The 15,203-nt window shown below is 44.5% G+C and overlaps 1 protein-coding gene across 3 annotated transcripts in view; it reads left to right on the top strand.

The window, feature by feature from the left end:
* Positions 1–9,631, top strand: part of NHS (NHS actin remodeling regulator) — a 250,881-nt gene extending 241,250 nt beyond the window's left edge. For all 3 annotated transcript variants that reach the window (XM_069874323.1, XM_069874333.1, XM_069874341.1), the window contains 3 exons: positions 1,138–4,095; positions 4,594–4,720; positions 5,468–9,631. In XM_069874323.1, coding sequence (XP_069730424.1) covers positions 1,138–4,095; positions 4,594–4,720; positions 5,468–6,092 — 3,710 coding nt within the window. In that variant the 3' untranslated portion in view covers positions 6,093–9,631. The remainder of the gene's footprint in view (positions 1–1,137; positions 4,096–4,593; positions 4,721–5,467) is intronic.
* Positions 9,632–15,203: the final 5,572 nt, after the last annotated feature.

Below are 15,203 nucleotides of genomic sequence, written 5' to 3'. Positions count from 1 at the left end.
ACCTCAAAAGTGTAAATGCTTGTGGTGTTTGGGAATTATGTGGTTTGTTTTTTTGATTTACTACAGTAAGCAAAGCTATATTACTCCATATGGCCTTGACTGACTGGGGGCCTTACCAAGTAATATAGATGTACGTGTTCAGCTCTTATCGTGTAAATGTTAATCAGTTCTTTTTTTTTTTTTTTCCATTTTATTTCTGTTATGAACCCATAGTTACGTGCATAAAAAGTAACTAGATTAAGTGAAAGTTTTTTCTTGCGTTAGTGGAGCTTAAGGTAAAGAACTGACAGATGTTGCACCGCAAAGTGATGATGAGCTGTCACAACAGCCGGGTAACTCACTCAGATGAGCAGTTGGATATCCAGCTTAGAGACAGCTGCTGGCACCCTAGGGGAAACTTTGCTGAACATTGCTTTTATTTATCACGGTCATCCTTGATTCCTTCCTTTCATTCTTTATTACCAAGTATATTTGCCAGAAATTAGGAGCAACTCTGTTGAGGGCAAATACAGTGTAAAATTGGTACTGACCCTAAACAAAACTAACAGTATCTTTATTTCTTAATGCTCATTTGCACCTGAAGATGGCTCTGGTACCTTGGTCCGTTGCCATGAAGCTCAATGGGAAGCAGAAGGAACATGTTTATCGTAGGGAATAAGCAACCAGAGAACCTATGAAAGAAGGATCCTGTCCCCTTGCAAATATTCTTGGTAGTAAAGAATCAGATAATGGGAATTCTAAACAGACAGGTAGTCAAAATAGGACTACTTTCAGAAACTCACAGAGTGTTTTGTCCAGCAGCTGCTCCTGAAGTCTGCCTTTAACTAGTTGAAATAGAGTGACAAAACCTGAAAACTTAATATTTATCTTAATATTTACCACAGCAAGATCAGCTTGTGTGAGATCACATTGCAGAAATAGGAGAACTGAGATCACATTGCCAGGTTAGGAGAATTTCCCCACCTTTCCAGGATGAGGTCTGCCTTATATGCTCTTTAGAGCAAAGTTAAATTTGGTCCAATGCTCAGCAACATTAAAAAAGAAAGAATACAGCAGATAATGCTTCTTGGGCTGCTCTGCGGGTTGTCTTGTGCCAGGAAGCTGTCTTCCACTCACCCGGCTTTCCGTGTGTCCTAGATTCAGACGAATCGCCAGTGGCGAGAGAGCGCAATGTGATTGTGCACACAAACCCAGACTTCTCCGGCTCCAGCAGCAGGAGGTCAGGGACCCGGGACTCGGAGTGCCAGACGGAAGAAATCCTGATAGCCGCTCCCTCGCGGCGGCGGATCCGTGCCCAGAGGGGGCAGAGTGTCGTCGCCTCCCTCTCCCACTCTGCTGGCAACATCTTAGTGCTGGCAGACAATGGGGATGCCGTCTTCACTGCCACTGTCAACAATCGCATCCGCTCACGCAGCCTTCCTCGCGAGGGTGCCCGAGCCAGTGAGGGACATCAGGATGCCGCCACCAAAAATGCAGGATATGAGGCGGAGTGTTTTCTAGCCAGCCAGGAGAGGATCCCGAAAAAGGGGAAGGAGGTCTTGAGCAAGCAGGGTTCACAAGAGTGCCAACCCATCGGTTTAACTTGTCCTCAGCACCTGCATAGCCCTGAACACAACATCGGCGTGAGAGGGAGATCGCGGCTGTCAAGGATGGCCGATTCAGGCAGCTGTGAGATTTCATCCAACTCGGACACCTTCGGGAGCCCCATTCACTCTATCTCCACAGCAGGAGTCCTGCTCAGCAGCCACATGGACCAGAAAGATGACCACCAGTCCTCCAGTGGCAATTGGAGCGGGAGCAGCTCCACATGTCCCTCCCAGACATCCGAAACCATTCCTCCTGCTGCCTCTCCTCCGCTGACGGGCTCTTCGCACTGTGACTCTGAGCTGTCACTCAACACCGCTCCCAATGCCAATGAAGAGTCCAGCGTCTTCATCACAGAGCAGTTTGGTGACCACGTGGACAAGGTCAGGGGCCACAGGGCAAGCTCCTTCACCTCCACCGTGGCAGATTTACTGGACGACCCCAACAACAGCAACACGAGCGACAGCGAGTGGAACTACCTGCACCATCACCACGATGCCTCCTGTCGCCAAGACTTCAGCCCCGAGCGCCCAAAGGCTGACAGCCTGGGATGCCCCAGCTTCACCAGCATGGCTACGTATGACAGCTTCCTAGAAAAGAGCCCTTCTGACAAGGCAGACACTAGCTCACACTTCTCTGTGGATACCGAAGGATACTATACCTCCATGCACTTTGACTGCGGTCTCAAGGGTAATAAAAGCTATATTTGCAACTATGCAGCTACGAGCTCCGAGAGTGGCCAGACTGGGAGTGTGACCTCCAGCTTGGCTGACTGCACCTGGCAGGAGTGCATGAGCCACAGGAGGCCGGGACGGCAGAGCATCTCACTGAAGAAACCAAAGGCAAAGCCAGCCCCACCAAAACGTAGCTCCTCTTTGAGGAAATCGGAGAGCAGCACCGACCTTCCTGACAAGAAAGAACCAAAGATCGGCGGTGGGCAGCATGTCTCTCACACTGCCAGGGAGATGAAGTTGCCCCTTGAGTTTTCAAACACACCTTCCCGAGTGGAAGGCCCCAACCTGCCAGCTAAGCAGGAGCTCGCCTGGGTGGACCAGGGCAATGGTGGGATAAAGGACACTCCGTTTGACACTGCCGATATCCCCTCCTTTAAAGATGAAGGTGCCGAACAACCTCACTATGCAGACCTCTGGCTTCTGAACGACTTGAAATCCAGCGATCCTTACAGGTCCTTGTCCAATTCGAGCACTGCTACGGGTACTACAGTCATAGAGTGCATCAAATCACCAGAGAGCTCTGAATCCCAGACATCCCAGTCCGGGTCACGAGCCACCACCCCATCCCTCCCCTCTGTCGATAATGAGTTTAAGCTGGCCTCCCCTGAGAAGCTGGCGGGTTTAGCTTCACCCTCCAGCGGATACTCCAGCCAGTCGGAGACACCCACCTCTTCTTTTCCAACTGCTTTCTTTTCGGGACCCTTGTCTCCAGGGGGGAGCAAGAGGAAGCCGAAAGTACCGGAGAGGAAGTCATCGCTGCAGCAGCCGCTCTCTAAAGACGGCACTGCCTCAGTGAACAAAGACCTCGAACTTCCGATTATACCTCCTACTCACCTCGACCTAAGTGCTCTTCACAATGTCTTGAACAAGCCCTTCGCTCACAGGCACCAGCTGCACGCCTTCAGCCACAGCAAGCAGAGCACAGTCGGGGAAGCCCTGCACCCCAGCCCTCCCTCTGCCCTCGCCATCACCCCGTCCGTTCTCAAGTCTGTCCATCTTCGGGCAGTCAACAAGCCTGAAGGAGGGAAACAGAAAGGCAGCACCCCAGACCTGCTCTGCATACAGGAGACCACCTTGATGGCGACCGATGTTTCTCCAGGCAAAATGAGGCCTCTCTTAGCTAAGAAACCAGTATCTCGCCAGTACTCCACGGATGAGGCCATAATGTCATACATTGACGTTTCCCCAGCAGAAGCCAGCCCGGGAAAGCCTCCTTTAGAGAAAAGCTCCTCTTTCAGTGGGCAGAACAGCTGTGAGCAAGAAGCTGTAACTTCAGCAAGTGTAGGTCTGGTCGAAATCAAACCTGAGAAGGATCAAACACACTCGGCTGCTGAGCACCTGCCAGAAAGCGCTCTGAATCAGATGTGTGCCCTCTCCACAGGCGGGTTTCAGAAAGGCTCAGCTGTCCTCATAGGTGATGATGAAGCAAAGAAACCTGGCCAGGGAGCAGAAACTGAGCACGACAACTGGCAAGTGCAGGCTCAGCGAGAGCTCTCTGCAGGCAGTGAGGAGAGGCTGGAAGCTGGGTCTGGGGGGCAAAGCCCAGCTCAGGCTGAGGGAGTGGCCATCAGTGATCAGCTTAAGCACCAATCCGATGTAAGCCACCATGTGCCTGGGAATATTGGCTATGAAGCAGAGATGACTGCAGTGAATTCACTTGGCGAAGCGAGTTCCAAGCAGGAAAATAATATTGCATCAGGTATCCCAACCAAAAGTGCCTCTGATGACAGCAGGGCGGATGAGATGGCAGATGGTACAGATGAGCCTTTGATGAAAGGTCAGTTGTGAACTTTTTTTGCATTATACCTGATCCCGGGGCTTTTGATGTAGCTGATAGTGGAGTCAAAAAGCAGGCTTTCCAGTTGGCTTGCCTTTGTAAGTTTAAATACAGAGCCCCCCTGATCTCTTAGCTGGCCAGCCAACTCAAAGATATTTTACACTTTTTCAATGTATTCAGAGAGTATTTCTCTGATATTTATTTCCTCCCTTGTGCTGCATTTCAGCTGAAAAGAGATAAGTGAGAAGCACTCACCCTGGGTACAGAGGAGCCTTATTATCACAGCTGTATAGTAAATGGGAGATCCCAGTTTCAGTCCCTAGAAGTGCCTCCTTTATGGGCTCCAACATGGAATGTACACGATGTTTAGATTAGAGGATAGACTGTATGGTGGTATCAGCCAGTTGGTTGTGAACCAAACTGGTGCCTCGCATTCACAATGCTGTTGCAAAACACGGTGGGGTCTGACTCACAGTGTGGCCTCTTTCCTTGTTTAAGAGTCTTCTCCAAGCGACGAGTCTATTGTGTCTCCGCTGAGTGAGGAGTCGCAGGCTGACGCTGAGGAAGTCTTTGTGTCTCCAAACAAACCCCGCACCACCGAGGACCTGTTTGCAGTCATTCACAGGTAGCCTAACCTTGTGGCAACGGGAAACAGTAACATACAGCCCTACACAGTCGCCCACTAACGATAGCTGCAGGATGGTTATTTGATAGTTATTTCATGGTTAAGTCTTGTCCTGAAACTACCTTCTTTAGTTTATTGAGTTTAGTTTTCTAAAAGGTAGCTTTTTAAAGATGCGTTATTGTGGTCTGGTGTGCACTCTTGAGTATCTTCATGGCATGTGTAGGATGCTTTACAGATAAACATCTGGTCATTCTCTCTTAGAAGCGCACATGTCTCCAAAGAGAACTACTCACAGTATTATGACCACCAGCTCTATTCTAGTGAGCATGTCACTGTAGCAAGAATGATGAGAAGGCATCTCTTCAATTTCAGAGTATTTTGTATTCAGCTGAAATTTGCTATCACAACTGAAATTACAGATTTCTGATATTGAATAGATTATGCTGACTATTATTATTACCTATGACTCTGTAAGCATTGTCATCTTTATAAAGAGCTGGTAGTGCAAACATTGTTTTGGAAGAGTTAGGTGATGTAGAGAGGGACCCTGTGGCTCAGTGCCTCATTCACTTCACAAGAGCTATCATGGCTTGAAGGGCCATCAGCCACTGCTAGCCCCCAATATTTGACAGTGGGGTTACAAGAACTCTAGCTAATATGTAGCATAGTCAGTCTGTGAAACTCCAGAAAAGCATTAAGTGTTATTCTATAAGGTTTATGTATGAGTGTTCCTTTGTGTTTTCACAGATCAAAAAGGAAAGTTCTTGGGAGAAAGGATTCTGGAGACCTTTCTGTAAGAAACAGATTGAGAGCTTCATCTGGGACTAGCAGCCAGCCCCCTGCCAGCAGCACGCTGCCCACCAGCAATGTGCCACCAGCTGGCAGCGTGGGCGCTCCCATTAGCAGTCAGAGGTCCCCAGGACTCATATACAGGAATGCCAAAAAGTCTAACACATCCAATGAGGAGTTTAAACTACTGCTCCTTAAAAAGGGCAGCCGATCCGATTCCAGCTACAGGATGTCTGCCACGGAAATTCTGAAAAGTCCTATTTTGCCCAAGTCTCCTGGAGAGCTGACAGCGGATGCCCCTCAAAGCCTGGAGGAATCTCCCCCTGTGGTGAGCCCTGATGCATCGTCCCCGCTCTCCCCCTGCTCCCCTAGGGTCAACGCGGAAGGATTCTCCTCCAAGAGCTTTCCCATGTCGGCGTCTTCAAGAGTGGGTCGCTCGCGGGCCCCTCCGGCAGCCAGCAGCAGCCGATACAGCGTGCGCTGCAGGCTGTACAACACGCCAATGCAGGCCATCTCTGAAGGAGAGACTGAGAACTCTGATGGCAGCCCCCACGACGATCGGTCTTCTCAGAGCTCAACATAGGCTGTGCAGGTGCCAGGGCCAGGCTGCCAACACCACTCGCAGCCTGTAAGGATGTGAATATAAGAGGCCAATGCTGTAGCAGTCAAAAGGAAAAAAAAAAAAAAGAGAAAAAATACAGGGCAATATCAATGCTTAAATGTGTCTCTGTTTGTAAGATGCTGGGGAAACAGAGGACTACAGCTGTAGCTATTTATTACATTACATTTCCTAAAAGGAGGAAGATACGGTATGTCTATTCTGTTTTCTTTTGGCTTCATTTGATTTATCCCACTCTCATTTCCATTGTTACTGTAGATTTCAAGGCTATACACTTTCCACAGAGTTAAAACTGACTCTGATTTGTGTGGTTTTTTTCCAGAAGCCACCCATCGAGAAAAAAATCCCTCACTGTAGTGCTTCCCTAGGGAGAAAAAAAAAAAAAGAAAATGCTCTTGAGGATTGGTATTTTTCTACACTAAAATGAGATGAAACAAAATTTAGAAATTAACAAAGCATATGTAAATACCATATTTTTGATAAAAATTTGTAAATAGAATTATCAAAAAAGTGGACATGTGGCAAACAATTTACTGCATAACAACTTTGTTGATAGAAGACAAAAGAAGTCAAATGTAGTAACTGTATTCTGTGAATACCATTTTCATATCAAACATAAAAAATTCACATGGCCACTGATAATCACTTTCAGTGCAACAAGCCTGAAGGATGACACTGAGCAGTCAAAAGGAGGAATTCTCCGCCTTAGCTGAGGAAATTGAAAGGCTGACTGCAATGGGATTAAAGTAACCATTTGTCTTTCTAAGGCAGCTCCGAAGAAGCTAACTGGAAAGCACAGCTGGGAGGGTTACCATGAGGATAAGTGGGGAAGGCAAGCGGGATATTGACAGAACAAAGTCGTGTCTGATGCAAAGCCCCAGAGGGTCCCATCCCACAGCCTCCCCTGGGCCTTTACTCTAGCAGGGATCACTTCAGAGAGGAGAGATGCAAGAAGAAATAGTACTTAACTTTCATATTCCTATTAGGCTATCGGGATACATAACACGGTCATAACCTGATAACTATAATCTTTAAACACAATTAGTTTCTGGTTCGTAAAGGAAACAAATAAATTATAAGCATGCAAGAAACGCTTTCGATTTATCGGTAAATATCCGCGATGAGTTTTCAGTGAAGCTTTCTCTTTGTGCTGATGAGATTCATGCTACCTAAATATTTACAAAAATGACACTGTGAAAACATAGCTGGGAAATAGGTAGGTGTATGCATTATTTATATTCATTGCTGAACTAGGAAGGGGAAAGCTCTGGTTCATTGTGCCAGCCACGTACAGTTGGGATCTTGTCTGGGTTTACCAGAAACACAGAACAGGGTTGGGGACTAGGGTGGGGTGGGAAAGGAGATAAATCAAAGCAACCGCTTTGATAAAAATGAAGGCAGGGAAATAAAAGCTGAATTACTTGAAGTTACTTGAATTTTCTCGTCCTAAAACTGCAAGAACATGTACTTTTAAAACTTAACCCGTGAGTCGCTTTATACTTTTAATTTTTAAACAGAATAAAACCAACAGGCCTGATTCTCCTTTGGGCCACCTCGATTTTCATCGACGTAGTCCCATCCGTACTACTCAGAGAAGAAGGCCCTCTTTGTCCAAAATTGATGCAGTTGGTGTTGGTTGCCATAGGATATGGTTTGGAGTAGAGGAAGAGTTAGTGCAGAGAAAATAGTGCAAGGTGAATTGTGGTGTGCAGTAGGACAGGTTGAGTAGGATGGCAGAAACAGCGTACTTTGGTACTAAAGAAATCAACTAAAAGCTGGCTTTAAGCATAAGTAAAGGATAGGGAAGTGAGAAAAGGGTTTTTACTAGGTTTTTTTTCTTTTAATCATGTAATGCATAAAGCTGAGATTTTTTACAAGTGGGCAGAGCATGTTTTAAAGAGGAAGGTTCTACCTAAAACTGTTATGATTTCAAAGAGTCTGAGCAAGTCAGAATGGTTTAACAAATCCCAAATTTTGTTCCCCATAACGTTCATGTCTGTTTTCGTCTACGACTTACCACAAGAAATATATTATTCAGGGTTTCCTACCGTCCTCCTGTGTAGCCTGGTTGCATTCGGTGTGCGAAGTAGAGTCACTGTGCATGTGGTAGGTGCATTGGGAAGAGGAGTGGTCTGTCAGCTGAAGAGCTGTGAATTCAAGAAGAGCAAATCTAAAAGTCTAAAATAGTTCTCAAAAGGTAATGTGAACAAGGTTTTTGAAATAAAAGGCTAATTATATTAGTAGCTTAGTTAAGAAAAAAGTCTGAACAGAAGTGAAGAGAATGAATGAGAATGTTTTAAGCGGAAAGGTTTGGCATATAACCACTTTCTGGAGTACATGAGTAAAGGAAGTTTAGATATTTGGCAGAAAATCCTTAGTTTGTCATCTTCAGTCATTTTCTTTAGGTATTTGACCAGGAGAAATTTTTTAACATGTTTGATAGTCCTGAGTTAAAGAGTTGTTCAAAACTGTACAGCTGAACTGACTTTGAAAATATCACTTTTTATTACCAATCAATAATTTCAGAGAGACCATAAATAAATAAATGTATACGCACTAAAAGTATTTTTTGACTGGAATGGTGAGGCAATACTTCACCTATGAAACAGCCACAGAACAAACCCATTAAGACAGAATCTTACTTCTTTTGTTTAATTTCCTAGTTTATATTTAGCAGGTTGAAACCCAAATAAAAAGGTATTGTAAATCCACTATGAAGAAAAAGAATTCATTACAAACATGGGAGTCAGAGGAAGACAAAAGGCAGGGACCCCTGTAGTACTGCAGGTGTGCCGTTAAGACACCAGAGGACAAGCTGTAGAGAGAAGGGAACATCACTCACCTCCTGATACAGGGTACAGTACATGCATCAGGTAACCACTGAACCGTCATTTCAACCTACTGTTCTGTTGTTTGCACTGATGTTATGGAAATGATTTCTGAAGTTATACAGCTGTGCATTCTGAAAAATAACATTTCCCCCTTTTTTTCTTTTTTTTTCTTTTTTTGTTGTGGCAGCATAGAGGACATTGAATAGTTGTAGCAAATAAAGCATATGTTTGCTTTTGCCAAAGGTCAGTGATTGAGTGCATTTGCTGCAATGGTGGCAGATAGAGAAATACTGTAGGTTATGACTTAAAGAATTAAAAAAAAAAAAATTAAGAAGGTTACAGTGTAACTATTTTGGTACTAGCACCAGTTCATGCTGGCAGAAAAGACAATGGTTTATGGACTTGCATCCATTTTGTATTTTTGTAATATTTGTAAATATGAACTTTTTAAATTGTTGCAAAGATGGTTTCTTTTGTAAAATGTTTTCAAAGTTTACATTAAATCCAAGCCTTTGTATATTTTAGAGCTGTGCAACACTTTAAGTCTTGTATTTATTTTTAGTAAAAACAGTGACAGTTTCATTGTGAACCCCTCTCAAAAAATGTGTCGGAAAAGTTTGATTACCTAGAAAGTGTGTATAGAAACTGCAAATAAACGTGACTGCAATTAAACCATACCTTCTCCTTACCTTCTTGTAATGAAATGTGAAGTCTAATCTACAGGCTACAAGTATGTTATTTCCAAAGGTAAGTCGCAACGCATCACACATTTCAAACCATTTAATCCTCTTTTCTCCTCACTTTAATTTTTGTAATAAACTGAGTAAGTGGAAATCTGTATCCAAACTATCATTGGCTCCAAGTGAAATTTTGCCCACAAGTACAATTTTTCTGGAATATAAAGACTGCTGAATTTGCCCCAAGTCTTTCATGGGGAAGAAAAAGGTAAGAGAAAGGAAGCTAGGATGAAAAATAGTGGGAAGACCACTACTTTATCTTCAGCTGGAAAACAAAACAAATTGCAGTGCTTCAGACTTGAGGCAGAGAGAATCCAGTGACAACCTGATCAGATAAAGCAAGCCATGGGCAAAAGGCATGCCATAAATTATGAACACAAATTTAGAAGTGCAGACACTACTTTATTTTAAAATGGTTTGGTTATCAGCAGGTTGACTGACAGGAAAGCTAAGTGGTGTAAATGATAGCCCCTGCAATTCCCTTCAAAAATTGCATTCCTGCAGGAAAATGGGAGGGGGAGATGCTGGGTGAGCCAAACACAGGCAGAGTGCAGGAACAACTACAAAGCCACAGAGAAAATGTGAAGAATAAATTTGTTTTCATTACGTCACAACCCAGGTCAACTCCAAAACAGCACCTGAGCAGAGGAAATGCAAACAGGAACGCAGGCACCACAGAGGTCCGTCCTTGCTAGAAAAACTGTGTGTAGCCTGACACTTTGCCTGTATTAGGGGAAAGCAGAGTTTTGATCTTACAGCAGGGCTGGAATCTCATGCATGTTTTCTAGGATGGTTCTGAGTTTCATAGGCCTACGTTACCTAAAAAAACCCAAATGATTCTGCTTGTTAAGCACCCAATGCTAGGCAGTGGTTAGCATGATTTATGAGTTTTTCTGCATCCCAGCTGTAAGGTCACTTGAGCAGGTTTATAGTTCCTCCTCACCAAATCTTCTGTTATATTCCTACGGATGGAGATCAAGAAACTTTGGTTTCATCTGTCATTTTGTCAGCAGTTTTCCAAGTCTGCGCTTGGTACTTTAAAAATGGATACAGACAAAAAAAAAAAATTAAAATGCACAGGTCTGTTGCCTTTAGAGCATGTGGTAAAAAAATCAGCTCTGGGGAATGCTGCTGGGCTGTCTGCAAACACGCTTTACAAGGATCTGAGGATTGCCCTGATGGATGTGGTCCTAGAGTAGTCTCTAAGTGGGAATAAGTTTGCATAACATTTGTGTTAACCAGATGGACGAGCATTTAATGGTTATGTAGATAATTTCCTGTTGGATTGTGTGCGTTCCCCAGTCCAGAAATGCAGATAAGCAAGATCTGCAGGAAGAGCTTAGTCGCAGAGGCAGGCACAAGCTGCTTTTCATTTGCCTGCTGTATGTCTGAGTATTTTTTTCATGCTCAGGGGAAAAGATGAAGAACATTAGACTACCTAAAATACATCCAGTGCTTTTTTATGTATACAAGGTGAAATCATTGCAACTATTTACAATGTACATGAAGTCAGTGACTTTTGTAAAATCCAGATTTCAGTGTATAACTCTGAGTATATGTACATGGCATACAACTGTCAGGCTCATCCAGTGACAATATAAACTCAATTCTATAAGTGGTATCACTGCATATACAAGCTTTTTCTCAGGCTGCACTAACCAGCTTCATAAAGCATCCCACTATGCTGTGCAGATATACAAGGTCCAACACAAAAGCCAAGACTAACTGTATAACTCAGGAACCAAGAGTGGGAGGGGAGACACAGAGAGATAGTCATAGAACATGTTCTAACCTGCGATTGACTGAACTCAGTAATTTCTCTTGGTATGAGTGGATGTGTATAGACATTTCCTTATCTTTGGCTGGAAAATGTTGGTGTGCGCAGGCCACAACACTGTCTGAGAAGCAGTTTTTGGCTAGTAAATATATCACTGTGCTTAAGTGCCCAGCCTATTGGCCAGGTCTGTCTGTCCCTAACCACAGATCAAGTCAGTATTTCAAGTAACCCATTTGATGGTAGATGATGTGAAAGCAGAAACTACGGAGATCCTCAACAGCCATTCAAGAAAATGATCTGCAGAATTGATTTGTACCTTCGCCACATAATATGCAGCTGTGTGCCAACTCAGAATGGTACTACGCTGAAGGTGACCATGGTTGATTTTCTTAATATGTTAAATAAAAAGAGTTATAGGCACAGTCTCAGGGATTTTGTGTCTTTCTTGCATATAAGGAATGTATATAACCATGCCTGGGAAGAGTTATGGGCTTGGGGTGGGTTTTTTTTGGAGCCTATAACAAAGTACACAGGTGTTAAACTTAGATGCACATTGAAAAATTCAGCATTTTCTCCCGGAGTGGAATTCAACCCCTACCCAACAGATCTTCGTATACACTCTTCCTATAGTATTCTCAGAGACTTGGCAACTCAGGGCACACATGCAGCCTTGTGGGGTACTTGAGCCAGCAGACATGAGGTATGTCTTCATTTCCATCTCTTGCTGGAGCTTTTATTGAACTTAATGGAGAGGCATTTACCCACAAAAGAAATCCAATTTCAGAGAAGGGACTAATGTAAGATTTCATTGCAATTACTGAGTGGTTTAGTGCCTGCTCTCAGAAGCACTGCTGGTCACTTCTGTCTACACGGATACAGCCTGGGAAGCAAAGGATCCTCCCCAGTAAAGGATATGACAATTGGATTGCAGCCACCCGCTTTCTCCTGGCACTTCATGGTTTTCTAGCCATCGAGCTGTCCTAGTCAATGGCAGCAACAGGCAGGACTGATGTAACGTCATGGTTTTCACTCAGCCTTTGAGAAGGCCAGTCTGCTCAGGGATTGGACACTCCTGTTATCACACCTGTAAGGTGAGGCATTTGGAAAAGCCCATTGCGCAGACAGAGGCTGCTGGTCCCTCAGACCTGAGCAGTTCCAGTGGTACACACCACGTACAAAGGAATTAATGAAATGTCATTGGCAAGGCACCTTCAGCACTGGGCAGCCAGTCAACAACAGAAAGAAAGGTGTTTTGGTGTCTTTGGATGCAGGTCTCACCAGGCCAAGGGATGAGTGTCTTTACTGGGAAGAGGGCAGCAGAGTTCTGGCTGCACTCCTAGTACTGACTTCTACCCAAGTTTCTATGGGCACTTACTTGACAAACATTGTTTTCCATAAACCTATTTTTGGTTGCATTAATTATATTTCCCTCCTTTAATTCTCTACTTAGTAACAGAAGAGTGTATTAACCGCTCTGATAATATCCTGGGATTAAACTGAGGCTCACAGATTTTTTAAACTGAGGCTCACAGATTTTTAATTACCCAGCTTGTCCCATTTGTATCTTTAACTACTGGCAGGTTAGACTTCTCCCGAAACTTTACTATTGCCCAAAATTTTTGGTCATAAAAAGCCTTTAACAGGTTCTCCTAACATCTTGAATGCAAGTTATCTAGATCTGCTGATGAAGATGTCTGTCTTACTTCAGTATGGAGAGGTTTCACATCATATCATCAGTAATACCCAAATTAAAAAACTGAGGAAATGTATCTGTAAGGAACCCTGCCCTTCCAACATAGGCTCAAAGTCAGGACAACAGGTAAGCAGCTAAACGCAGTCTTTCCTGCTAGATTCATTTGCACTGCCATTCAAACTTACTCAAGAGTTGGAAAATCAGAAAACCCTACTGAATGTCAAGAGACGTTTATCCTGTAAGAGATGTCATCATTCTCAGTAAAGTTTATTGTTTTCTGAGAAGATAAATTAAAAAGCTGTGCAAAACAGTGATGGCAGTGACAGCACCATGGATAGGTTGTGGTAGCTTTCATGCACTTTCACTCTAAATAGGCAGCTGACAATTTTGTTTTTATTTTTTAACAGAAGATTATCAAGCTGTGACACAAATAGTTCTTACTATTGCCATTTCTCAAAAAGGCTGCAAACTGGAAGCTATACCTGTGAGGAAACAACTGCCCTTGCACCTCTCCATTTAGTTCACTGGCACCTTCAGCTGGGGTGAGAGGAGAGGCACAAAGTGCTCCCTCAGTTCTGAAAGAATAATAAAAAATGCCAAGGAAATGGCATTTGTGGATCAACTCATAGGCTAATTGTGACTGTTCATCCATATTACAGCAGCTTTCTCCATACCTAGCAGTAAGGTACTAACAACAGAAAAATAAGCCTTTTTGCTAATGTCAGCTGAGCAAATAAAAGAAGCCTTGTCTTCTAACAATGGTCTTGCGATAGTTTTCATTTAACGTTAGGCTGCTTTCTTTTTCTATTAATCAAACCCCACACATCTACAAAATAAAAAATCATCCAATGAGTTTTCTGTGGAAATTCACACTATGGTTTTCACTGAGACTAAGAAAAATGAGTATCAACATGTCTGAACTTGTGGCTTGGCCAGTCTGTTAATGAGTCATGTTGCATCTAGGTCAGGTGGCTTGGATCTTACAAGCCTCCAAAGCTGAAAACGTAAGAACATGTTTATGAGTAAAAGCCATTCAAAATCTGTAGGAACATGGCATTCAGTTTCTAAGTGGTCAAGTTTATAGTTTACAGTGACTTTCCAGTACCTGAAAGGGGCTACAGGAAAGCTGGGGAGGGACTGTTTACAAAGGCTTGTTGTGACAGGACAAGGGGTATAAACTGGAATAAGCGACAAGGACATAACTGGAATAAAGGACAAGGGGTATAAACTGGAACGAGTCCAGAGAAGAGCAACAAAGCTGGTGAGGGGGCTGGAGAGCAGGTCTTATGAGGAGCAGCTGAAAGAGCTGGGGTTGTTTAGCCTGGAGAAGAGGAGGCTGAGGGGAGACCTCATTGCTCTCTACAACTATCTGAAAGAAGGTTGTAGAGAGGAGGGTGATGGCCTCTTCTCCCAAGTGACAGGGGACAGGACAAGAGGGAATGGCCTCAAGCTCCGCCAGGAGAGATTTAGGCTAGACATTAGGAAAAAATTTTTCACAGAAAGGGTCATTGGGCACTGGAACAGGCTGCCCAGGGAGGTGGTTGAGTCACCTTCCCTGGAGGTGTTTAAGGCACGGGTGGACGAGGTGCTAAGGGGCATGGTTTAGTGTTTGATAGGAATGGTTGGACTCGATGATCCGGCGGGTCTCTTCCAACCTGGTGACTCTGAGTCTATGATTCTATGATTCTATGGAGAGGGGCACATTTATACTAGACGTAAGGAGGAATTTCTTCACGATAAGAGAGGTGAGGCACTGGCACAGGTTGCCCCGGGAAGCTGTGGCTGCCCCATCCCTGGAGGTGCTCAAGGCCAGGCTGGATGGGGCCTTGAGCAGGCTGGGCTGGTGGGAGGTGTCCGTGCCCAGGGCAGGGGGGGCGGAACTGGATGGGCTTTAGGGCCCCTTCCAACCCAACCCATTCTATGATTCCATGACTCCAGGCAGCAGGCCGAGGCCAGGGCGCGGGGCCGGGCATCGCACCTCGGCGCGGGGCGGAGGGAGGCGGGTCACCGCCGGCCCCGCCCCGCCGGCCCCGCTCG

This window comes from Phaenicophaeus curvirostris, chromosome 1 (assembly GCF_032191515.1).
Source record: "Phaenicophaeus curvirostris isolate KB17595 chromosome 1, BPBGC_Pcur_1.0, whole genome shotgun sequence".
NCBI classification, from domain to species: domain Eukaryota; kingdom Metazoa; phylum Chordata; class Aves; order Cuculiformes; family Cuculidae; genus Phaenicophaeus; species Phaenicophaeus curvirostris.
This window is presented reverse-complemented; position numbering and strand designations above follow the sequence as displayed.